The sequence below is a fragment of the Solea senegalensis genome, linkage group LG8 (assembly GCF_019176455.1).
Source record: "Solea senegalensis isolate Sse05_10M linkage group LG8, IFAPA_SoseM_1, whole genome shotgun sequence".
NCBI classification, from domain to species: domain Eukaryota; kingdom Metazoa; phylum Chordata; class Actinopteri; order Pleuronectiformes; family Soleidae; genus Solea; species Solea senegalensis.
This window is the reverse complement of record NC_058028.1, coordinates 3262046-3286496: the sequence shown is the minus strand read 5'-3', so window position 1 is coordinate 3286496 and position 24451 is coordinate 3262046. Positions and strand designations below refer to the sequence as shown.

Genomic DNA, 24451 nt, shown 5'->3' with positions numbered 1-24451 from the left:
TTAATACAAAAATGCTTAATGTTGAAGAAGTTTTTTTCCCCCTTCAAAATTCTGATTTAAGTAACAGAACTCAGGGTTTTATCCTCGAAATTCTGACATGAATCTCAAAAATGCTGACTTTAAAATCATTATTCTGACTTTAATCTCAAAATTCTTATTTTAATCTCAACTATGATGATTTTAATCTCCGAACTGTTCTACAAACATTATATTATTATTTTTCTGACGAGGAAATTCAACTTGTAGCGTGAAAAAATCAGGCAAAGTTCGCACATGAGTTGAGTCCCGAGCGGAAAACTAAAATAGAAGTTTGTTAATGTTATCAAAAAGTTCTCAATTAATGGAGAAATGCAGACCACGGTTCTCAAACTGTGGTACGTGAGCTTCCTCTGGTGGAACATCAGAAACACTGTTCTACTGTCGATAATAACTAAATAATAATAATAATAATTAGAGCGACTTTATCTCTCGCTCCGTGTTAATCTGAGATGAAAATGATCTTATTGTGAAAGTCTGTCGCTGACTTTGCTCGACCTTTATCTAAATTTAATTTAATTTAATTTAATTTAATTTAATTTAATTTAATTATTGGTTTTTAACTCCTTCATTTTATTAATACATTTCACCACTCTGTGAAGCCAAATGCAAATTTTTCCCATTTTGTGGACAATAAACTTTATTTATATGATTATTATTATTTTTATTTCTCAGTTTTGTTTCAGGCAGAGGAGACGAGTAAATTAAGAGTTTCATTACACAATCTCGACTGCTTTTTGTTTTTAACTGCGCGCTTTACAATGAAACGCTTTATTTAACCAGTTTGCTGTTTGTTGTTCTCAAAATGTCTTTGTTTTTGTCCATAAACCCAAAAATGATTCAGTTCTAATGTTTTGTTTTGCTTTACAGAGCAAAGAAAACAGATTTAAGAAGCTGAAAAATCCCAGAAACTTGTTTTAATTCAAATAAAATAAACAGTCGGACCGCTGTCAAAGCAGTAGTAGATTAATTCAGTAATCTCTGATATCCACACTCTTTTTGTTTTGATATAAATCACAAATCATGAAAATGTTAATGGAAAAAAAAGTCTATATTTCATGATCAAGGTTGAGGCTCCGATCCCTGATGTTTTAATCTCCTGGATTTGGGGTGTTTCATTTATTTATTTATTCATGTTTTCTGCAGTAAATCCACACAAACTATGATGAGACCACACAGACACGAGCGAGTGAGCGGCGTGATAATCTGACATCTGAAGAACAGAGAGACAGACAGACAGAGAGAGAGAGAGCAGGTGAATGAGTGAACACATGAGTAAACACAGCCTCAGTGACAGGATTAATCAACAGCTTTTCTGATTCATATCCATTTTCATTTGTTTGAAATCGAATCATAAAATCCTGAGATTGATCTTTTTTTATTTTTGTCATTTCCTGTTTTCAGAGCTCAAATCTCACGACTCGACTGCTGTAATCTCATAGGAGCAGGAGATTGAGTTTGAGATTGCACAATTTGTCTAGTCTGTTCTGCTTTGCAATTTATGATGCGCAGAATTTTGACCTTTAATCTCAAAATGCTTCATCTGAATTTGAGTTTTTTTTTCTTCCTCGCTCAAAAATATGATTTAAATAACAGAACTCAGGGATGTATCCTCAATATTCTTATTATGTATCCCTGTGTTCTTACTATTCTTATTCTTTAATCTCATTCTGACTTTAATATTAAAAAAACTTTTTTCCCCCTCAAAATTCTGACTTTAATCTCAAAATTCTGGCCTCAATCTCAAAATTATTGTTTTAATTTCAAAAGGATGACTTTAATCTCATTATTTTGGCTTTAATCTCATTATTTTGGCTTTAATCTCATTATTTTGGCTTTAATCTCATTATTTTGACTTTGATAAAAAAAAATGCTGATTTTAATCTCAAAATTCTGGCTTCAATCTCAAAATTATTATTTTAATCTCAAAAGGATGACTTTAATCTCATTATTTTGACTTTAATCTCATTATTTTGACTTTGATAAAAAAAATGTTGATTTTAATCTCATTATTCTGACTTTAATCTCACAATTCTTGACCTCGTCTCCTCTGACCTTGTTCCACCTCCTCTCATCCCTCTCTCTCAGTAGAAACTAGCTTCTGCTGCTAATCCCTGCTCTGAGAGCAGAGCCGAGTGTGTCTTATTGACTATAAATATAACATGAGACGCACTGAAAATAAATGCTGCTGCTGCTGCTGCTGCTGCTGCTGCTGCTGCGGCCCCCCCCACAACACAACCACTCACTCCCCCCCACCTCATCTCCTTCCTCTTCCTCTTCATTCTTAATGCCACAGCTCACTGAGATGAATAACACTCACAGAGAAGAGATGTGGCTGAATTAAGATCACACACACACACACACACACCTGCAAATTATCACGACACACACACAAACAGCTGTCGGGCAGAACACAAGTGAGCTGTAGCACAGAAAGGATTAAGAAAACCAGATTAGTGGTTTCCTCCTGACAACATTCAGACCTCTTTTAAACGCACGCTGCGATTTTGACCTCAGTCAAAAACAACACCAACAAAATCATCAGCACTTTCTCTCCTCAGGTGAAAACTATCATTATTTCTAAATGGTACTGGCTGTGAAAACAGCAGCAGCAAAATAATAATCCAGATTACATTTCCTCTCACAGTCGTTTAAAACAAAAAAAAAAAGATTCAAATCTATGAGGGAAATTGAATAAATGAATAGTTGACAGCATATAATAACCACCCAGGTTATATAATAACACATAAACTGCCAAATCCATCACAGAGCAAGCTGTTCTTTATTTATTTTGATTTATTTTTATATTTATTTATATTTCAGATGAGCAGCAGCTGCTGCTGTGGCACAAAAACAAACACTTTCTTTGAAATGGATCTTCATCACGTTAGAGCTCTCTCTCTCTCTGTGTGTGTGTGTGTGTGTGTGTGTGCTTTTAGAAAAACATGGCAGGTGCAGTAGAGAGGGAGACGAGAGCAGGGTTATGGGCTCATGTGACCAGCAAGGGGCGCTAGTCTGCCACTAGTGCAGTTGCATTCGTGTGTGTGTGTGTGTGTGTGCATGTGATGATTGATACAAGTCATTTTAATAATCAATCAATCAGTTTGAGTTTCTTTTTTAAATAACGAAAGAGTAAATCTGTGTTTTTACCATAAATATGAACCCATAGAGTTGTTAATATCTTTCTATATTTCTACTTTCACACGTGTGGAAATGCATGTTTATTATTAATTTGCTTTATTTTTACTGTCTTTGCTGCTGTGACCATGTACATTTACCCACTGGGGGACTAATAAGGGACTATTTAACCTTATCTTATCTTAGAAGTAGGTGGAATTTCTTTCATTTGGCAGAAACTGTCAAAGGTATATAATCTATATAATCACTTTCGGTGATAAATTGTGGTCTTTCATTTTCATTAGTCTTACATGTATATATACACTTATACATTCACAAAACTAAACATATTTTTGAGTTTTCAGCTTCTTAAATGTTGAGTATTTTCTGTTTTTCTTTGAAATCATTCAAACTGAATCATTTTTGACAAAAACAAAGCAGATTTCAAGAGTTTGGCAAAAACTGACAAATATTTTCTGACATTTTATGAACCAAACGACTCATCCTTTAATCAAATATGATAAATAATCAAAGTTCTTGACCATTAGAGTTGAGTTGTCTTGGGAGTGACGTTAGACAGAAAAGTATGAAGTCATAAAATCACCATTTTATATATGGAACATGAATTAAATTAATAACAGTTAAATCATTTTCACAAAAATAACCTGCGCTCATTTTAACACTGTAGCAGCTACTCTATGTTCTTTGATGTTGCGTTAAACTGGACGTGTGTGTGTGTGTGTGTGTGTTTACCTCATATGGAGACAGCAGAGGTTTGGAGAAGGCGGAGCCCCAGTCGATGGAGAGGCGTGGACAAGCGATCTGGACCCACCTGTGACGACGACAACAAGATACAAATCTGTGTATTAAAATATTATAGGATTATTTTCATGATCACACACAATAACAACAAATTATAACTTAAAGGTCCATTATGTAAAAACTGTTTCGGTCTGGCAGATATTTAAGGTAAAATAATCATTATTCTTCATTTACCTTAAAGTGCACAATCACCTGATTCTAGGAATTCTTGTTTTTTTATGTTATGTGTAATTATCAGAAAATTAGACCTTATTTTTCTTAATTAATAACTACAGTAAATATTCAGCTACAACAACTGTGACACTTTAGCAATAACTGTGCCTTTAAATATGAGACAAAATCTAAATTATGTCATTGAATCAGAGCCTTTTGTGTGAGTTTGATTCTGTTTCTGGGCAAAAATTCAAAGAATCAGTAAATATCTGATCCACTTGTGTGTGTGTGTGTGATTGAATATTGATTAACCTGAGAATTACAGATAAAATAACACGCTTCACAGCTTATTACAAAGTCAGAGCACATCTGTAACTCCACGCTGCACAAGGATATGTGACAAGGAGAGGAAAGGAAAGGAGGAGGAGAGGAGAGTCGGGCGTTTCCCTCTAAACCTGATCTCCAGCATCTGTGATCTGTCCTGATTTGCAACCGAGCGACGCCGTGTGAATGCAGAGGAAGTCTGAGGAGAAGGAGAGGGAAGGAAGGAAGGAGGGAGGACACGTGGTGGTGGAGGAGGAGGAGGAGGAGGCATTAACAGAACAAGGTGTTAAAAAAAAAAAAGAGAAAAAGAAATGAATAGAGAAGGAATGCAGTGGTAGAAAAAGAGGGAGAGGAATAGGTGAGTGTGAATAAAAAAGCTGCAGCAGCCAGGTCTCTACGGAGGAGGCCTACATAGCTGGCAGACAGGGTGGTGCTTCTGCTTCTGCTGCTGGAGGAGGAGGAGGTGAAGGAGGAGAGGAGAAGAGGAGAGGACATAGATATACAGAGATAGAGGAGTGACGGTGAAAACAGAGGAGGAGGAGGGAGGGATAACGAGGCACGAGCGAGAGGAAGATTGTCAGAGAGAAAAGTGTTTACTCTGGAAGATTCAGCTGAGAGAGAGACAGAGAGAGAGAGAGAGAGAGAGAGAGACAGAGAGAGAGAGAGAGAGAGAGAGAGAGAGAGAGAGAGAGAGAGAGATAGAGAGAGAGAGAGGAGTAAACAGCTGGAGGGAAAAAATGAACAATGAAAAGAAAAAAAAGAGCAGCGAGGCTACAGGGTTATCTTTCACAGATCAATGCTAGATCCAGCCCCCTCCCCTCCCCCTCCCCTCCATCTCTGCTCTGTCACTACGATGTTAATGATGGAGCTCCATCAGAAAATATTGACAAAAACAAATTGAAGTGCAGTGCATAAAAAGACACAACAAAACCAGACACACACGCACACACGCAGACACACGCACACACGGGAGGTAAATGTCAATAAGAGTTTATCAGTTTATGATGAAGATGAAAGTTTGAAAAACAAAGAAAAAACAACAACTTTCTGCTTGAACTTTAATGTCTCAACCGTCTTCTCCAGTTTCCTGTCTGTGTGTGTGTGTCTGTCTCTCTCTCTCCCTCTCCCTGTCTCTCTCTCTCTCTCTGTCTCTTCTGCCACTGAACTATTTCACCGCCTCTGGACAAAATTCACATTTTCTCATTTTCAAATAACACGATGACACAGGAGGAAACTGTGGAGTGAAAAACACTGAACCCACTGCAGTTTTAAAGACATAATACGTGACATTTCTGCATTAAAGAGACACAGTGAAGGAGTCCGACCTTCACATTATTTTGACAAAACATTTACAAATCCTTTTGTCCTCTCTTTTAGCTCAGATGGATCAGACATTTTTAGACTTGTGCAGTCCAGGATCACTGGTTTTAAGTCATGATGACTCATTAAACTTTTTTAATTCCCATTTCAATTGTCTAAGTGGTGTGTTTAAATGTGAACAGCATGGGCCTTAAGCACCTTTGATGTTATTAGATAAAGTGCACAGTGGACCTTTGATGTTATTAGGTGAAGGGCAACGTGCAAGTTTGTTCATTGTGTTGCCCAAATCAGCAGCAGTTGCCATGGTTCCTATTAGTTCGCGGCAACTTTAGGTTAGTGGGAGGAGCTAAGGTGTACAATAGCTGTAATTGTAGTCCACCATCTCTTCCAAAATTGTACATCACGTATGCTTAGTCCAAAATCAAACAACCATTGTATTTTCTCCCTCTTTAATGCTATGTATTGTATTTTGTGACTTTATATTGATTTCTTTTCATTCTGTCTCAGTGTATTTTCTTTAATGTCTCTTGAATCTTGGACTGCAGCAAGTAAATGATTATTTTTCAGCTTTCAGCAACATTTTCAGTCAACATTTTCTAAATCAAGAAAAACATGGTCAGATTAATTAAGAAAACAATTTTCTTTCAATAATGAAAGTGCTTCATAAATGTACCCTCATTTTGCTTCTGAACAGTGAATTCATAGTCACTCAGATTCATGATAAAGTGAAACGTGACCTTTAAATCCATCAGCTTTGTTTCATGAGTGAAACACATTACGCTGCAAACACTAAACTAATTACATGTGTGTGCCGGCACATGTACAGTATGTGAGTAGACATGCATGAACTTTGACCTTTGTGTGCCAGAACTGAATGTCAGCCTTTATGAGTACGACGAACCATCGGTGGGCAGATAGTTTTTCTTCCCTTTACCCTTATTACTTCAATATTTAGTTTCCAATATATGTCCTAAAAGTCCACAACAAACTGGTGAAAAAAGCTGTAGAAATTAACATTTCTAATAAAATTTTAATATATATGTATATATATGTATATATACACATATATAATATTTTATACTGTGTATTTTCGTCAAATATTCAAATATCCTAAATGCCAGTGCATGAGAGCTGGTGAAAGTAACGCAGGGTTCACAGCGTGTTGAGCTTAAAGGAAGAAGCTTCAAGATGCGTTCAAGGAACCTCGTAAATTTCATCAGGTCTGCTAACACAGAGTAAATGCTGTCTCCTGCTGCCACCTTGTGGTCACAGATGCACCACAAATTGGGTTTGACATTGAAGAAGAAAGATGGTTTTTTTTAAATGCAACCCTTGATAAAAAGATTTGTTTGTGCATCTTTTTAGTAAAATCAAAATAAATAGTCAAAGTAACTGATTCACTTTTTAGAACTACGTGAATAATCAAATTTCTTTAAACAAACAGCTGAATGTCAGAGAACTGTTCTACTACTCTGTATAACCTGGAGTCAGGACTGCAACAAATCATTTCTTGTTTGGGCCATAAAATATTGAACTTTTATTCCCCAAAAGTGTCAAATATCTTGTTTTTGTCCACAAACTTAAATGATTCAGTTGTAAAGATAAAAAAAAACAAGAAAATATTCACATTTAAGAAGTTGAAACAGTCCAACTGATGAATCTATTCTCAAAAGGGTTTCATTTGACTGACGCTCTGCTCCGTTTGATCGCTGAACACCGACAGTATTTTATGATTCTGGGGATGTTGTTGTTTTGATGTAGTGAGACGTAGTAGAAGAGTGAGGCTGACGTCAGTGAGGGGGAACTCTGAGGAGGATTCTCCTGAGGAGTCAACTTCGACTGCTAAACTCAGCTGGAGGGGAAGCTTCTAATATTAGCACAGAGACTGACTGAATGAATGAATGAATAAATGAATGAATGAGGGAGTGAGTGACGCAGTTCAGGAAAACACACACTGGCAGGATTCCAGGTATTATCCTTAAAACAGAACACATTTTATTTACTCTCTACTAAAGATTAAAACTGCAAAACAAATCCCAATTTAAAAATTCCAATATCACATAATTGTAAATGGAGCAAATCATTACAAATTTTAACTGTCACCATCATACAGGCCTGGTGATTTATTATGAAGGGCCACAAGGGGGAGCTGCATCTGTCCAGTCATAAGAATTCCATTTTCATAAGATTCTTGTTTTTGTTCTTGTTTTACTTTGCAAATGTCCACAAAATAAATATCTAATCTTATTTTTGTCACATTTTGTGTAACGTTACAATAACTTGTGGCAGTTTTTTTGGTCGTGGAAAAACATTTTTTTATGTTTTTTGTAATGTAACATGTTTTTGTATTTTTTTTATTAATGTAAGATTTTATATCTTTTTTTGTTGACGTACACTTAGCAAATTTTTGCAACTTTTTGTCTGTGTTTGTGCACATTTGTCTGTAAAATTTGCATTCAAATATGATTTATCATGTCTTTTCACCTGCTCAGTGTCAACAGATAGAAAAGAGTAAAACCGGATTAAAAACATTTATTTTCTCATATATGTAGCATCTTTTAAAGCAGTTTACATTTGACTCTTTTGCTGCACTGCATATATTTAATAATTTAAAAAAAAGTAAAGTACCGTTTTATGCTGTGATTTCATATTTTTTGCTCCATTTTAGTCAGACTTTTTGTTTTCTGTCTCCATTTCTCATTACGCTGTTTTATTTATAATCTAAATGGGTTTTCTTGGACAGACTTTTAACTGTTATTTAGTTTTTCATGTTAAGTACATAGAGTTGTCCCTCTATATGAAATGTGCTGTACATTTGACAGATATTTGATACAAATACTAAAAACTATTACTAACATTTTGTCCTGATCTATGTACATTTAGATCAAGGTAAATAACAAACAGAAGGCTCCACCCACTTATATTTTAGGATCTAAAAATGAATATATTAATTAATTGATGCCTATAAGACACACAGACGTGCAGAATAAAAGGATGCGATAAATGCAGATAAGGTCACATGACTCCTCACTGCAGTTCAGTTGCTGTAACTCTGACACAAAACTCCACAACTTTCACTTCACCGTCCTTCAAAATCACGGACTAAAGCAACAAAGAATTAACCTTTCCGCGGGGCAGCGGAAAAAAGGTGGGAGTGCACCTTTAATGGTAGAAATAATTGAATTAAAACAGGCGATGTGATTTCAATGAGTCGGGCATTAAAATTTAAACAGAAAGATAAAAGGCTGTAAATGTAGCGGGTGGCATTTGAGGTCTACTTGAGATAAGTGTGTGTGTGTGTGTACACAATAGTGTGAAACTTGCTCGGGGACTTTCTAATTACACACTTAAGAGCATATGCTAATGGTGCAGCTGTGTGTGTGTGTGTGTTTAATGACAGTGAAAAGCCTCAGCGTCGTCTCTGTACATTATCTGAGCACTAATGTGTCTCTTTTACCAGAGTCCACCGTCTTCTATCCTCTCCGTCCTATTCTGTCTTTTCTCTTTTATTTATTTAAACTCCGCTGCTCGCCGACTGACGCGGGGCTCGGAGGCATGAGCACGTTACACTGATTCTGTTTTCCCTGTGTGCTACCGGTTTGATTTGAAAATTCTTTATTTGTTTTTAAATGCCTTCATAATCTTGATCTGCACCAGCCTCATGATCCCTAAAGGTCACTAAGTATATAAAACAATAAAAAACTATCAGTAGATTTTGGAATTATAAGTAGATTTTGGAATTATCAGTAGATTATGTAATTATAAGTAGATTTTAAGTAGATTCTGTAATTATAAGCAGATTATAAGTAGATTTTGTAATTATAAGTAGATTTTGGAATTATCAGTAGATTCTGTAATTATAAGTAGATTCTGTAATTATAAGTAGATTTTAAGTAGATTCTGTAATTATAAGTAGATTTTAAGTAGATTTTGGAATTATAAGTAGATTTTGGAATTATAAGTAGATTTTGGAATTATATGTAGATTCTGTAGATTTTGGAATTATAAGTTTAGGTGTGACTTGTGTATTGTTAAACGTATCGACCTCATATTGTAGATGTGTATGTACTGCACTCCTGTTCACCCTGTGGTTTAAAAAGAAATAAAGTAAATAATAAATAAACAAATAAATAAATAAATAAATAAAGATTTAATTGCAGCGATTCTTAAAGTGTGGGCTGCGTTAGTTCTGCAGGAGCGCCATGAAAGGTCATTAAAGGTCGAGTGGGAGATGATTTTCTGGAGCAGATATGGAAAAGGGAAAGTGATCTTGGAAATTAGATCATGTTGTCAGTCAGTCAGTCAGTCAGTCAGTCAGGTCAGACTTAATACTTCAGATGTTATTAGTCTCTCCTGAGGGTTTGTTGTGATTGTTGTGAATCGTGCCTGAGTTACATCACTGTAGAGTTGCACTCGTACATCGGTCTGAAGAGGAGAGCCAAAAAAAAATGAAAAAGAAAATGTATGAAGAAAAAAATAGTCTGTTACCACGATCACGCAGTTCAAACACAACCTCCTCCACTACCTCTCTCTCACTCTCTCCAACTCACTTTTCTTCTCTCACAGACCTTTTGTCCCTCTCTCACCCACTCCTGCCTCACACCTCTCATTTCTGCACAGTGAGAGGCTGATCTGAGGGAGAGTGTGTGTGTGTGCGTGCGTGTGTGTGTGTGTGTGTGGAGCTGATGCTCCCTCAGCGTCTCCCTGACCCTCACCTCTCCTCCTCAGGCCGGAGGTCATGTGATTATCAGAGAAAACGTGAAACAGTGAAGCCTGAACACTTGACATTTCTCTGAAGATCCTTGCTCTGAGTTTATGATTTAAAAATAAACACAGTTTCTGCTGCTGCACAACAACACAACTGCTTCAACTGCTACTGTCTTTCATTTGTTTGATATTATAATTAACAAGCAAGCTATAATCTAAGTGTGCTATTAACTAGCCAACCACCAATCTGAGTCTGCTATTAACTAGCCAACTACCAATCTGAGTGTGCTATTAACTAGCCAACCACCAATCTGAGTGTGCTATTAACTAGCCAAGTACCAATCTGAATTAACTAGCCAGGGCTGAATTATAGAGTGTGCTATTAACTAGCCAACTACCAATCTGAGTGTGCTATTAAATAGCCAACCACCAATCTGAGTGTGCTATTAACTAGCCAACCACCAATCTGAGTATACTATTAACTAGCCAATTACCAATCTGAGTGTGCTATTAACTAGCCAACTACCAATCTGAGTGTGCTAATAACTAGCCAACTACCAGTCTGAGTGTGCTATTAACAAGCTAACTACCAATCTGAGTGTGCTGTTAACTAGCCAACTACCAATCTGAGTGTGCTGTTAACTAGCCAACTACCAATCTAAGTGTGCTGTTAACTAGCCAAATATCTATGCTATTAACTAGCCAACTACCAATCTAAGTGTGCTATTAACTAGCCAACTAGCTATGCTATTAACTAGGCAACTATCTAAGCTTGCTTTTAACTAGCCAACTATCTATGCTATTAACTAACCAACTACCTATAGAAGCTTGCTATTAACTAGCCAACTCTCTAGCTAAGCTTGCTATTAACTAGCAAACGACCTAAACTTGCTATTAACCAACCAACTACCAATCCAGGCTTGCTATTAACTAGCCAACTTTCTATATAAGCTTGCTATTAGCTAGCCAACTACCTATCTAAGATTGCTGATAACTAGCCAAATATTTATATAAGCTATTATCTATTTAGTGCTGGATTAGTCGATTAATCATTGATTGGTAATAATCAGTTTCTGCTTCTGTGATTGTAAAGAAAATTTATAATCACAGATCCATGTTTGTGTCCGGTAATTGTTTAGTAAATTAAGAGGGAAAAGAGTTTTTATAGGTTTATCCGTTAAAACGCATTTATAAATATAAATGCACAGAATATAAAGCCTGAAGGCTATAAGTAAGGCTATAAATGCTATTTGAAAGAAGAGCAAGTTTGATTTATTATTTCTTTTTTTTATATTCTGACCTCATCTTTAAAGTACACAATGAAAAGTAAGCATTTGAAAAAGATGTATCCGTGTACAGACGGTCCTTCTCTGTATCCTTATCGTCTTAGATGAATGGACTGTGTCAAGCAGGCTGTTAGATTTCATACAACTATCATCATTCTGTTTGTGAAGCCGTGAACTTATATTCTACATCCACAAGCTTATGACTTAGCACAAGTGAATTCTACTGATGGATCCAATGATGCTTTCAATGTAGATTGACAACAATGAGGCATTTAGGTGAGGAGCTGCTCTGCTGAGGTTTATAATGTGAAGCATAAAGTAATACTTCATATCAAGGAGACACCGACAGAAGTAATTAACAAAAAACCCTTAGTGCAGCAGGAATTTAAGGAAGGAGGAAAAGAAAAATATGAAACTCTTCCAAGTCTTTCGGTGCAAAGCAGAACGACACTCAGTAAAGCACATGATTCCACCAAGGACGCACAAACCTAAGTCTGTCTCGCTTTGATAAAAGAAGAATTAAAGGAAAAGAAGATCTAAATGGATGAATTTTCACATCAATACTCACAAGGCAATGAATAAAAATGAAAAATGAATAATGCTCAAATTCATGGACTACTTAATGTGAACCTAAACGTCCTCTCATGCCTTCACAAATGTTGCTGTAAATCATTTCAGTTTCATTTTGTGTTTCCCTTCATTTTAATTGAGGTTATGTTAAACTTTATTGTCCACAATGTAAAAAAATGTCTTTGGCTCCACATTCAAAACACAACATACATTAAAAAAGCCAGTAAGTAATCAGTAATTAAGTCAGTCAGTCAGTAATTAAGTCAGAATTAAGTCAGAAAGTAAGTCAGTCAGTCAGTAATTAAACAAGTCAGTAATTAAGTCATCAAGTAAGTAAGTCAGAATTAAGTCAGTCAGTAATTAAGTCATTAAGTAAGTCAGAATTAAGTCATTAAGTAAGTCAGAATTAAGTCAGTAAGTAGGTCAGTCAGTAATTAAGTCATTAAGTAAGTCAGAATTAAGTCATTAAGTAAGTCAGAATTAAGTCAGTAAGTCGGTCAGAATTAAGTCAGTAAATTAAGTCATTAAGTAAGTCAGAATTAAGTCAGTAAGTCAGTTAAGTCAGTCAGTAATTAAATCATTTAGTAAGTCAGAATTAAGTCAGTAAGTCAGTCAGAATTAAGTCAGTTAGTAAGTCAGTCAGTAGTCAGTTTAAGTCATTAAGTCAAGTCAGAATTAAGTCAGTAAGTCAGTCAGAATTAAGTCAGTCAGTAATTAAGTCATTAAGTAAGTCAGAATTAAGTCAGTAAGTCAGTCAGAATTAAGTCACTCAGTAAATAGGTAAGTCAGTAAGTAAGTGAGTCAGTAAATAAGCAAGTAAGTAAGTCAGTCAGTCAGTCAGTGGTTAAGTCAGTAACTAAGTCAGATCTATTGATTAATTCACCAAACATCATGATTTATCTCGTTAATTAGGTCACAATGAATAAACTAAAAGTTGAACGTGTGTTTTTCTATTGCGACGATTAATCGCCTACGAGACTAGATATTATATAATTATATATATATACCGTATAGTGTGTGTATCGCACAGACTTGTGTCAGAGTGGTGTAAAGTGTGAGTGTTTATGGTAAAAACTCACGCGTCCACGTCTGACATCAGATCCAGTTTGTTGGGGAAGATCTCGGACAGAAGAACTCGACTGAAGTCTTTTCCCAGCGACTGCAGCTTCGTCTCCAGGTGCTGAGAGGAGGAGGAAAAACAGTGTGAAGTAAAAAGGATCAATGAAAAGATCTGGAATCCAACCATCAAACACAGTTTGCTCTCAGACTCCACCGATAAAAGTTGCACATCGTGCACGACTTCCAGCAGAACATACAGCTAATCTCCTAATCTGGGTGTCACTGTGAAGACTTTGTTCAAGCAGAGAGACGGGTTTTATCCGACGCTCTTAGATCCGTCCATGTACGTTCTGCTCCTGCACCAAGTCCACACTGAGAAGACAAACTTAAGGGAAGAAGCAGATAAATCCACTTTTTTTTCTCACTCTCTCTTCATTCTCAGGCTGAGTTGAGAATCTGTAATCCCCGCAGAATATTCTGGGCCTTTTTCTGGATCTCTGTCCAGTCTGTTCTGACCCGAGGCTTCCTCAGGGAAGTGTGGGGATGAGATGCCCAAAAAAGGGCAGTGGTTCTCTGCTTCAACCTGTCACTGTGTCACACGTTCATTGAAGGACAGAGTTTCTCATATTTTCTATGTGAGGAATCACTTTTTTAAATAAATGACCGTGAATTAAATCACAAAATAAAATCTTAACAGGAGGAAATTTGTGCACAAATGTAGCAACTTTTTAAAGTTCAAGGTATCGTAATAATGTCTGAAGGACAATTTGGGTCACATGGAAACATCATCAGAACAATAAGACAACAAATAATTAAATACAACAAGAGCATTGAGCCAGATTATTTCTGTGTCCTGATGTTAGCAACATGAAGTTATCCCTATGCTTTCCAACCTGGGGTTCAAGCTGGCCTCAGGGGGGCACCAGAGATCACATGAGGGGCACAGAGCTCCGTCTAAGATTATATTTAATTTAGAAAATCATAATCTACTGGTATCAACCAAATTAAAATGTATTAGGTCGTGGAGGTCATTCAGATGTTGCTGCACACCTCAAAGCACAACTCCCTTCCACTCGGTCATTCGAATATCGAATTGCGCAATAAAAAGTGACCCGCTATATCCCGTGTTAGGGATGGTACAATACAGATATCACAAACTCGAGTATCTACCGATATATAAGTCCAACACCTTCATTTTAGACCATTTATGAAGCTGTTAAAAACACATTTGTGCCGAGTCATTCCAAAGACGTAATTCTCCAACCGTGTAACAAATATTGTTCTCCCAAAAAGAAGAACTAAACAGCCCAAACATGACTCAGCTAAAAGATTTCTATTCACACTTTTACTGCTACTCTGTGCATAGTGAAAAATGTGATATATAGGATGCTCGATATCTGATCCAGTGATTTTGACCAGTATCGGACTGATACTGATACCGACTCCCTTCGCTCACCTGTGTACCTAATAAAGTGGCCGCTGAGAGTGCGTCACAAACAAAACAGGAGCGAGTAAGAACTTGAACTCCCTCCAAAGCAAAGTGGGAGAGAGTGTGTTTCTCTTCTGGCAAAGTAAAACACCTGAAGGCTGAAAAGCGCTGACTCTCACAATCACTTCACACTCAACATTAAATGAGGGCTGGAGGTTAAAGCCTGATGAAGCCGGAGAAACGACATCATCAGCAAACACACTCAGTCCTCGGGTCACCGTCTGTGCTGAAACTATGAAGATCACAGACGGAGAGACAAAGAAAAACCCAGAGACAGCTCTCACTCTGTTATTAAAGAAAGACAGAGGAGACGACGTCCTGGTGTATTTCCTGTGCGAGTGCACAATGACTGTAACCTCATCTACACATCATAAAGGATCTGTGACGACAGTTCCTGGTTTTAAAGGCTGTTGCATTCATACACTTGTTTAATTTATACTTATTTGTGTTATAGCAGAATTTGACCATATCTATTGTTTCTAACACATGTGGATATCCTTCATTTAAAGAAATAAAGCAGGTTTTATCTGGAATAAAAAGGTAATAATAAGTGTGTATTTTAATATCATGTAATACAGATGAAAAAGGCTCAACATATACACAGATTATATATATACCATATCATCCAGCCTTAGAGAAATATTGATTTGATCAGATTTAATGATGTCTTTGTTTTATGGAGCAAAGAAATCAGATTTGGCAAATTAGAAACATTTAAATAAATGTTTCCAAGTAAGAATTGGGGGGGACATGACCACATGAGAAATATAATCCCAGTTCAGGGAAATCTCCTCTATTCTCTCCTCAGGTTTGCAGAGGGCAGCCACAGCAAGTGCAAAACTCTTTATCCTTTATTGATAAAGACGTGTGGATTTACTGACGTGTTCTGTCCATTCTTATAAAGCAGCTATAAAAGGTGGAGGACGTCTCCTGTTTGCTCAGAAAAGCCAAAAAGAAACTCAGTTTAAGTGAAAATAAGCTCAAACGAGGACAAATTTGTTCAAATACCATTGGTGTGAAATCGCCAAAATGCCCTATGTCCTATTCCCACACTTTTAGTTAAGATTTACATATATATCTTTTAAATTACAAGGATAAAAAATCATGTTTTAATGAATTTATCAATGGAAATTATTTGTTTACCAATTAAAAAAATTATATGGCTCTTACAGACACAGTAGTTTGCCCTCTTTAAAAAGTGGCTCCTCATACAGAAAAGTTTCTCCCACCTCCAGGATTTTAGGGCTGCCCTGTCGACCCAGCGTGCCCAGAATCAGACCCCATCTCTGGGCCGAGCGAGCCTTGTCGACAGCCTGGAGCCTCAGTGCACGCATGGCCTCGTGGTCGTAGAACTCTCTGGTGAAGATCTTACTGTACGGATCATATCTGTGAAATAACAACGACAGAGAGATGTAAAAATGTGCAAATGGGACGTTTGAATTCCACAAAAATGATCATCATCTACAAGGAGAGAAATGTAAGAAAGGACAAATTATTAAGCATTTAATTTGCTTTTCTTTAGAATAAGAGGATCCATGAGATTAGAAAGAGAGTGAATACTGAAACTGAATTTGTAACAAGTGAACGTTGACTTTTATTAACTTTTCTCCTGTTATTTTCCTCATGTTTTAGTTTGAATTGCTCCCAAATTAAAGGAAACAGTTATTCTATAAGATGATATTTGATAATGTTGACATATAAATTACAAGGAAAAATACCTGTAGGCAGGAATGTCTGGGTTTGCGATCATGATGGACTCCAGGTGGAATCTTCCATCTCCCAGATAACTGGAAAAAAAAAATTTATAGTTTCACGTACATGCACGAAAATTGTTACACATGTGTATGAAGTCAGTACCAACAAAAAAGTCTATAACACCCAAAACCCAAACCCAACAGGAAGGTGTACAATTTTGGATCGAGCAGCCATTTTGGCGGATTTTGCACATGTGGTATTTGAATAAACTCCTCCCACAGATTTTCTGCTCTATCAACTACTGATCAACTTCAAAATTGGTGATGTCACTGTGGACAAGATAAGGATTCAAAGTTATCAAAAGATTCACTTAATGTCACACAGTGTAGGCACTAGGGGGCGACATATTTTGCGGTGAAAAACGCACCCAAACTAAATTGGTATAATTCTGCTATGGAAGGTCCAATCTGAAGCAAACTTGATGTGTTTGATAACAGTCCTGCCTTGAAGACGTCCAAGTGGGAATATTCAGTTTTAAACAGCGCGCCCTCTAGTGGCAACAGTAAACACCAAATTTTACAATTCCATGTGTTCTACTCATGGAAATTTTATTGGATCTGCCTCAAATTGGAAATTGAAATATTTCAAAACACAAAGTAGATTCTTATTTTTGAGACGTTTTAGGCATGACCACAAAGTTCAAAGTCGGATATATATATCCTCACGAAAATCGACATATTCTTCAACACCTTCAAGTCTCATTGGTTGTGAAAAGAACTACACAGTGCTCCCTAGAAACGTTTAAATCAACAGTGCCCTGCAGCTGGCTTCACCTAAACACATTCATTCAATGTTCAGGGTGAGGAAAAGAAAGGAAGAAACAAGAGTAGAGAGGAAAATATGAATTAAATTTAAATCCTTTTTCTTCTAACAAAAGACTAAAGAAATAAAACATGGAGAGAGAGTGAGAGGCCTGAGGCTGAGGTAGAGGACTCGCTCATCTCTGCCAACCAGGTATATATATACAATATGACCTCAATGATTTAAACATGCTGTTAACAGAGAAAGTAAGCCTTTCCAATTAACCCAGGGTCTGGTTCTGTGGATCCACCAGAGCACGAGTTCATGCACCACGAGAACATAAAGGCAAAAAAAACAAAAAAACCAAGATGAGGCAGAACGCTGTGAAATTAAGCTCGTTCAGAGCGAGAAGCTGAGGAGAATCATGCTGTCAGTGCCGAGGGCCTCGGGTCAGAACTCCTACTCATTACTGCACGGTCTCAGTTGGCCCACTGAGACACAACATGGAATTAAAAAGCCACTAATTGGTCAGTGTTTAGAGCGGCTCAGGCTGTGGGTGGTTTGACTTACAGTCTCCTCCAAAACTTAAGGATCAGCCCAGGTCTGTTTGTGCGGCTCAACACTGAAGACAAGAGTGAGTTGAGGTCTCACCCTGACGTGATACTTTTGGTTTGATTGTATTTATTACAATATCATATCTCATCCACCAGAGTAGAGAGTTGTATACAATAAAGAAAATCTATATCTACTGGACCAGAATTCAGCTGCCCGCAACATCATATATATATATATATATATATATATATATGTGTATATATATATATATATATATATATATATATATATATATATATATATATATATATATATATATATATATATATATATATGTATATATATATATACATAGATATATAGATATATAGATATACATATATATGTATATACACATACATATATACACACATATGTATATATAGATATGTATATATCTTACATACAGGCTCATGTGACTTGTGACAAGGAGACTCTCGCTGGCTGTGACCTTTCACCTCTTTCTATATTGTACTTTCACATAATGCCTGCTTATTATTAGTTCTCTTTATCTTTACCGTCTTTGCTGCTGTGACAACGTAAATCCCCCCACTGCAGGACTAATATAGGACTATCTTAATCTTAATAAGTCCAATATAAAATATTAAAAATATTATTAAAAATAACACAACCACAAATGTAAAACAGAAGGAACATTTATACAACGTTCTATAACACGTTGTGATTGATTGAAATTAAATTGTGATTAATTGTGATTTAAAAGCCTTTAATGATGAAAAAACATGCCTGGTTTTCAAAAGGCAGACGTAATAATCCTTCCACATTTCAGCCAAACATAAAGAGCAACACTGGGTGAAATGAATGTGATCAGAATGTCTGCCTCACTTCACTCGTCCTCTGTCACTATAAGAAGTCGATGTGACTCTCTCTCTCTCTGTATCTATAGTCTATAAATACAGCTGCTGCCTCTATACAATAATAACATTAAATGCTGTAAGACTTTGACTTATGTAACCACACCCCCCGTCTTTCACAGTTAAAGATGTAACACTGTTGTGTTAGAAAGCAGAGAAAGAGCAGAGGTGGTGGATTCAAACGCTCCACTTAACATTTCCTCAAGCTTTTTATTTTCAATTTTCACTGAGTGTAAAGAAAAAATTCCCGAAAAATGTATGTATTATCTCATCAGTCATATATTCTTCTTAAATTGCTCCTCGGGGACAAATAAAGTTCTTTGAACACAACACGTCCTGTATGTACTTCAAAACAAAAGCACTCTGCCGTCTCCATTTCCTGTATTTTCTTTTCCAAGAAGAAGAAGAAGTCTTTTATTGTGAAACACCAGCAGGAGCAGCGGAGCGTCACACTCGAGAGCCGTGGCATTTTATTTGACATTAAAAACTGTTAAAAGTTTTGTTATTTACGGCAACTCGTCCCCATAAAAAAAAACCCGACATAAAACAGCAGCAGTTTTGCAAAGTGCTCATTAAACGGCGCCCGTCGAAACGCTCCATTATCTTCAGTGGAAATATGGATTTCTGGGGATTTAAAGAGTGTCGGACAACACTTTTGGCTAAAAGTGCTCTACTCAAAAAATAAACATAACATCACTCCTCATTTTTTAGATATTTTGATGCGGAAATGTTACACATGATATCTTTAATTATGCATTTATTGTGCTATGATTAAGATAAAAGTAATCCTGAACGACTGTGTTCTGTGCCATGATCAATTCATTACGGTGTAAATGTGTGTTTGTGTGTGGCATCAGCTCTCAGGCAGACTAATCGATTCACTCCACCTTCATCAAACACAAAACACTTTAAATTGAGTTAAATTAAATTAGGAGTTGTTGTGTACACTAACTCTATTACTTCCCTCGCGCGAGCAAACGTAACGCGCTCATCGCTCTCGTCTCCCACAGGGTTCGAGCGTCTCACGCTGAAGACGCAGCCACAGATTGTCCTTGCGTAGCCGATTTTTAATGTCATGCACCGGGAGGTTTTAATCACATAACACTAAATAAGATGTGCACATCAGACACACCGGGGTTAAAGTAGCTGATATAATTAAATTTAGCGGGAGGAATTACTTTGGTAAAGTATAGGATTCTGCAGAGGAACGTGACAGGTGGAGACTCAGATGTTTGTTTGTTGTCTTTTGTCCCCGCTTCTTTGTTGCAGCAGCGGCTTCACAGCTTGAGTTTTTATGTTTTTGTGTGTTTTTTAAAAGGAAAATGTAAATGAAGTAGACAATAAATAACTTTCTGCTGCCTAGAATGAAAAACAAATGCCTCCAGTCCAAACATGGACAGGAATTTCTAAGCATTGATTTTTTCTTCTGTTGTTTTTGTAAAAATAAAAATATGTAATTGTCCTTTTTAAGGACTTTCCAGGACCGAATTGCTCAAATTCAAGGGCTGAATGTGCTCACACAGCTTAAGATGCAAGTGCTTGTCTTCGTCCATGGTGTCCACTTTTATTGGACAAAGTCAGTCTTTTTTCAGAGATTTTATGGTTAAGGTTAGAACAATACAAACAAAAACTATAAAAAAAACAAAACTGTGAGGAAAATTCATAACTTTAGTCAGTAGCACATGGCAGAGTGGAAAGGGAACTTGCCTTGTAACCACAGGGTTGCCAGTTTGAATCCTGACAGGTCTATTCTGATGTAATGTCATGTCGCCTCCGTGCTCCTCGGCCAAGTATAAATAAATTCCTTCAATTTAGTGGCTGAGTGATAAATAATGTGTATATTTTTAGTCTATATCCTGATATAGGAGATATGTGTGGATACAAAGCTGGTTTGAGAGTGACAATACACTACACTCTACTGTCTGTTAAAATATGCGCTTATTATTACCTTTCATTTCAGATAAAACCTGCTTTATTTCTTTAAATGAAGGATATTTACACGAGTTACAAAGACAATGACTGTAAATATGGTCAAATTCTGCTTTAACACAAATAATTAAAAGGCTTAAAATCTACTTCTGCTCTCTCTTTCTATCCAAGATAGCTACGTTATCTATCTAGCTATCTAAGCTAGCTAACTACGTTATGTAAGATAGCTTATTATTTATTCTTTCTAGTTAGCTATCTAAAGTTAACTACATTATTCAATCTAACTATGTAATCTAGCTAGCTATCAATCTAAACTAGCTAACTACATTATTCAATCTAACTACGTAATCTAGCTAGCTACCTATCTATCTAAACTAGCTAACTACATTATGTAAGTAGCTAGCTATCAAAGATAGCTAGCTAATAATGTAAATATCTAAGTTAGTTAAAGAAGCTATCTATGTGTTTATCATGATATGACGATATCTAAAATCTAAGACCAGATCTTGTCTCATGTCATCATATGAAGATATAATATTGATACAATGCACAGACCCAGGTCCAAATAAAGTATTATCTGAATGGAATGGAGCAGAGTTGACGTTGACGTCACGATGCCGTGCCAAAACCAAAACCAAAAACTTTTTCTTAAAAACATGGAGTTTGGTTGTTTCTGTGTCGCTCTGAGAAAACCAACTGTGGCTGCGTCTGTCTGACTTTATACAATTCGACGATTCGCACAGTGTGAAGGTATTTTTAGTCTCGTCATTCTGGATCAGCATCTGGCTGTTTGGAGCTGGACGTGCACACACACACACATGCACAGCTAGCTACATGTGTCAGGTTGGACTGGTGTGATGTCACACTGATTCTCCCTCGTGTCACATGGGTGGGCTCGGTAACAGCCGGGGTAATTATTGCAGCTAACAGTGGGAGTGGGAAGCTCCTGCATGAGTCAAGGCTGCTCTGTCTTTGGAAATCTGGATTTCTCTGGTAAGTCACAAGACAAAAAAAAAGAAAGAAAGAAGACAGAAGGGGACAGGGACAGGGCCTGGGCTGAAACTTATGAAGGTGGAAGACAGCGGGAGAAGAGAATGTCTTACATTATGGCGTTGACATGGCGGTCCAAGCGAGGGGAGGTGCAGCCCAGAACTTCTCCCGGTGACAGAGGTCGACACTGTGGCACCAGGATGTCGTACTCTGACTTGAGGACTGAGCTCACAGCCTGCAGCGAGGAGGAGGAGGAGGAGGAGGAGGAGGAGGAAGAGGATGAAGAGGAGGAAAGATGGTTAGAGATTCACAGGTTTTATTCAGCTCAAACCTCTTGTTTCTTAAAGAAAGTGTGACTTCAGTGTGGATCTATCAACAGACACTAAAAATCACGTTATCCTGACTTTATTTTCACCTTAAAAATAAAGAACTGAACTAATAACACTTTAAACATTGTGCAATAACTGTTGCTGTGTTTCCATCATGGTACAGTTTGGTTTGGTTTAGTACAGTATAGTGTGGTTTGGTTTGGTTTAGTACAGTTTGGTTTGGTTTAGTTACAGTTTGGTTTAGTATAGGTTTAGTACAGTTTGGTTTGGTTTAGTTTGGTTTGGTTTTGGTTTAGTACAGTACAGTATGGTTTGGTTAGTACAGTTTAGTTTGGTTTAGTACAGTTTGGTGTGGTTTAGTACAGTATGATTTGGTTTGGTTTAGTTGGTTTGGTTTTAGTACAGTACAGTATGGTTTGGTTTAGTAAAGTACAGTATGGTTTAGTACAGTTTGGTTTGGTTTAGTACAGTACAGTATGGTTTGGTTTAGTACAGTTTGGTTTGGTTTAGTACAGTGGTTTGGTTTAGTAGTGTAAAGTACAGTATGGTTTGGTTTAGTATAGTACAGTATGGTTTGTTTGTTTAGTACAGTTTGGTTTGGTTTAGTACAGTACAGTACGATTTGGTTTGGTTTAGTAAAGTACAGTATGATTTCTGTTTAGTACAGTACAGTATGGTTTGTTTGGCTTAGTACAGTTTGGTTTGGTTTAGTATGGTACATGGTTTGGTTTAGTACAGTGCAGTATGATTTGGTTTGGTTTACAGTTTGTTTGGTTTAGTACAGTACAGTATGGTACAGTACAGTTTGGTTTAGTACAGTTTTGTTTGGTTTAGTACAGTATGGTTTAGTACAGTATGGTTTGGTACAGTACAGTTTTTGGTTTAGTACAGTATGGTTTGGTTTAGTACAGTATGGTTTAGTACAGTATGTTTTAGTACAGTACAGTATGGTTTGGTTTAGTACAGTATGGTTTAGTACAGTACAGTATGGTTTAGTTTAGTACAGTATGGTTTGGTTTAGTACAGCTTATTTTACAGCTTGTTTTGGCTAGAGTTTGGTGGCTCCACGGGCAACCCTCTGATCTTGTCTCATGTCACCATTTTCTGTCATATCAGCTGAGTGTGGTGGGTGGAGCGAGACTGACCATACTATTTTACTCTGGTACCTCAAGGGAAGGGTGCCAAAGAATGTGTTGGGAAAATTTAAATTTAAAATAATTTTGTTCCCCTTAGGTCATGCTGAATCAATTGTTTTCTTGATCAATTTGTGACTCGTGTGGTTCATAAAATTGCGTTATTAAATGTTGGTCAGTGTTTGTCAAACCTGTTTTAATGATTTTTTTTGTTTTATGGAGCAAAGAAACTAGAAAATATTCACATTTAAGAAGCTGAAAAATCAAAGAAACTAAAAAATATTCACATTTAAGAAGCTGAAAAATCAAAGAACTAGAAAATATTCACATTTAAGAAGCTGAAAAATCAAAGAAACTCAATTATTAAAAGAAAACTCAAAATAGTCGGCAGTTCCTTTAGTAATCAACTAAATGTTGTCTATTTGTGGCGTTAACTCTCACCATGTTTACCCTTCTTTTTTCTTTGTTTAAAAAATAAAAGAAGAACAAAATAGAGGACATTAAATGTGTGAAGAAAGCCAGAGAGAGGTCAAAAAAGACTTGAGTTTGATCCTGAAGTATCCAGAGATTTAATTCCACACCAGGCGTTTGTTTCTCATACTAAATATAAACGAGGAGGAGACAAACGAGAGGAAACTCAAACCAACATTAGGAGAAATACATATTCCCTCTAATATAATGGGAAAATTCAACCCCTCGAAAAACACCTACATCCATTTAATCAAAGTGAGAACGGAACAATTACGGCATAAATTTAAAAATAAAGTGAGATGCTTTGCTCGGAGGTGGGAGGATAAATTGAACGATTTAAAGCTAATTTAAGAACGACGGCGAGGGAATACAGACGAACTCTCAGCTACATCCGCCCATGTGCTGAGACCTCCACAACCTACACAGCGTGAGACGTGAGGCGTGCACACACACACACACACACACAGACATATGCATATGCATGGCTGCACTCAAACACCACAACATTAAACATGACCCGCGAGAGCAGAGCGTGGTTTTAAAAATAAACAGCGGTTACATTAGCGGGAGTCCAGAATGGAGTGTAGCTGGTTCAAGGAGACAGGAAGCAGCAGAACATGTTACACGTGTGTGTGTGTGTGTGTGTGTGTGTCTTATGTAAAGAGCAGAGCTGAGCTGAGCAGCACGACGCTGAACCCACAGGACTTCAGAGGTCATTTCCACCTTTTAGATCCAAAATAACTGGCTTTTT

General features: G+C 36.8%; 1 protein-coding gene across 1 annotated transcript in view; it reads right to left on the bottom strand.

The window, feature by feature from the left end:
- The window catches only part of dph1 (diphthamide biosynthesis 1), an 84467-nt gene that overhangs the window by 4049 nt on the left and 55967 nt on the right, over positions 1-24451 (bottom strand). The window contains exons 6-10 of the mRNA XM_044031254.1: positions 21881-22002; positions 16602-16670; positions 16113-16269; positions 13415-13515; positions 3907-3985 (exon numbers count right to left, since the gene is read on the bottom strand). Coding sequence (XP_043887189.1) covers positions 3907-3985; positions 13415-13515; positions 16113-16269; positions 16602-16670; positions 21881-22002 — 528 coding nt within the window. The remainder of the gene's footprint in view (positions 1-3906; positions 3986-13414; positions 13516-16112; positions 16270-16601; positions 16671-21880; positions 22003-24451) is intronic.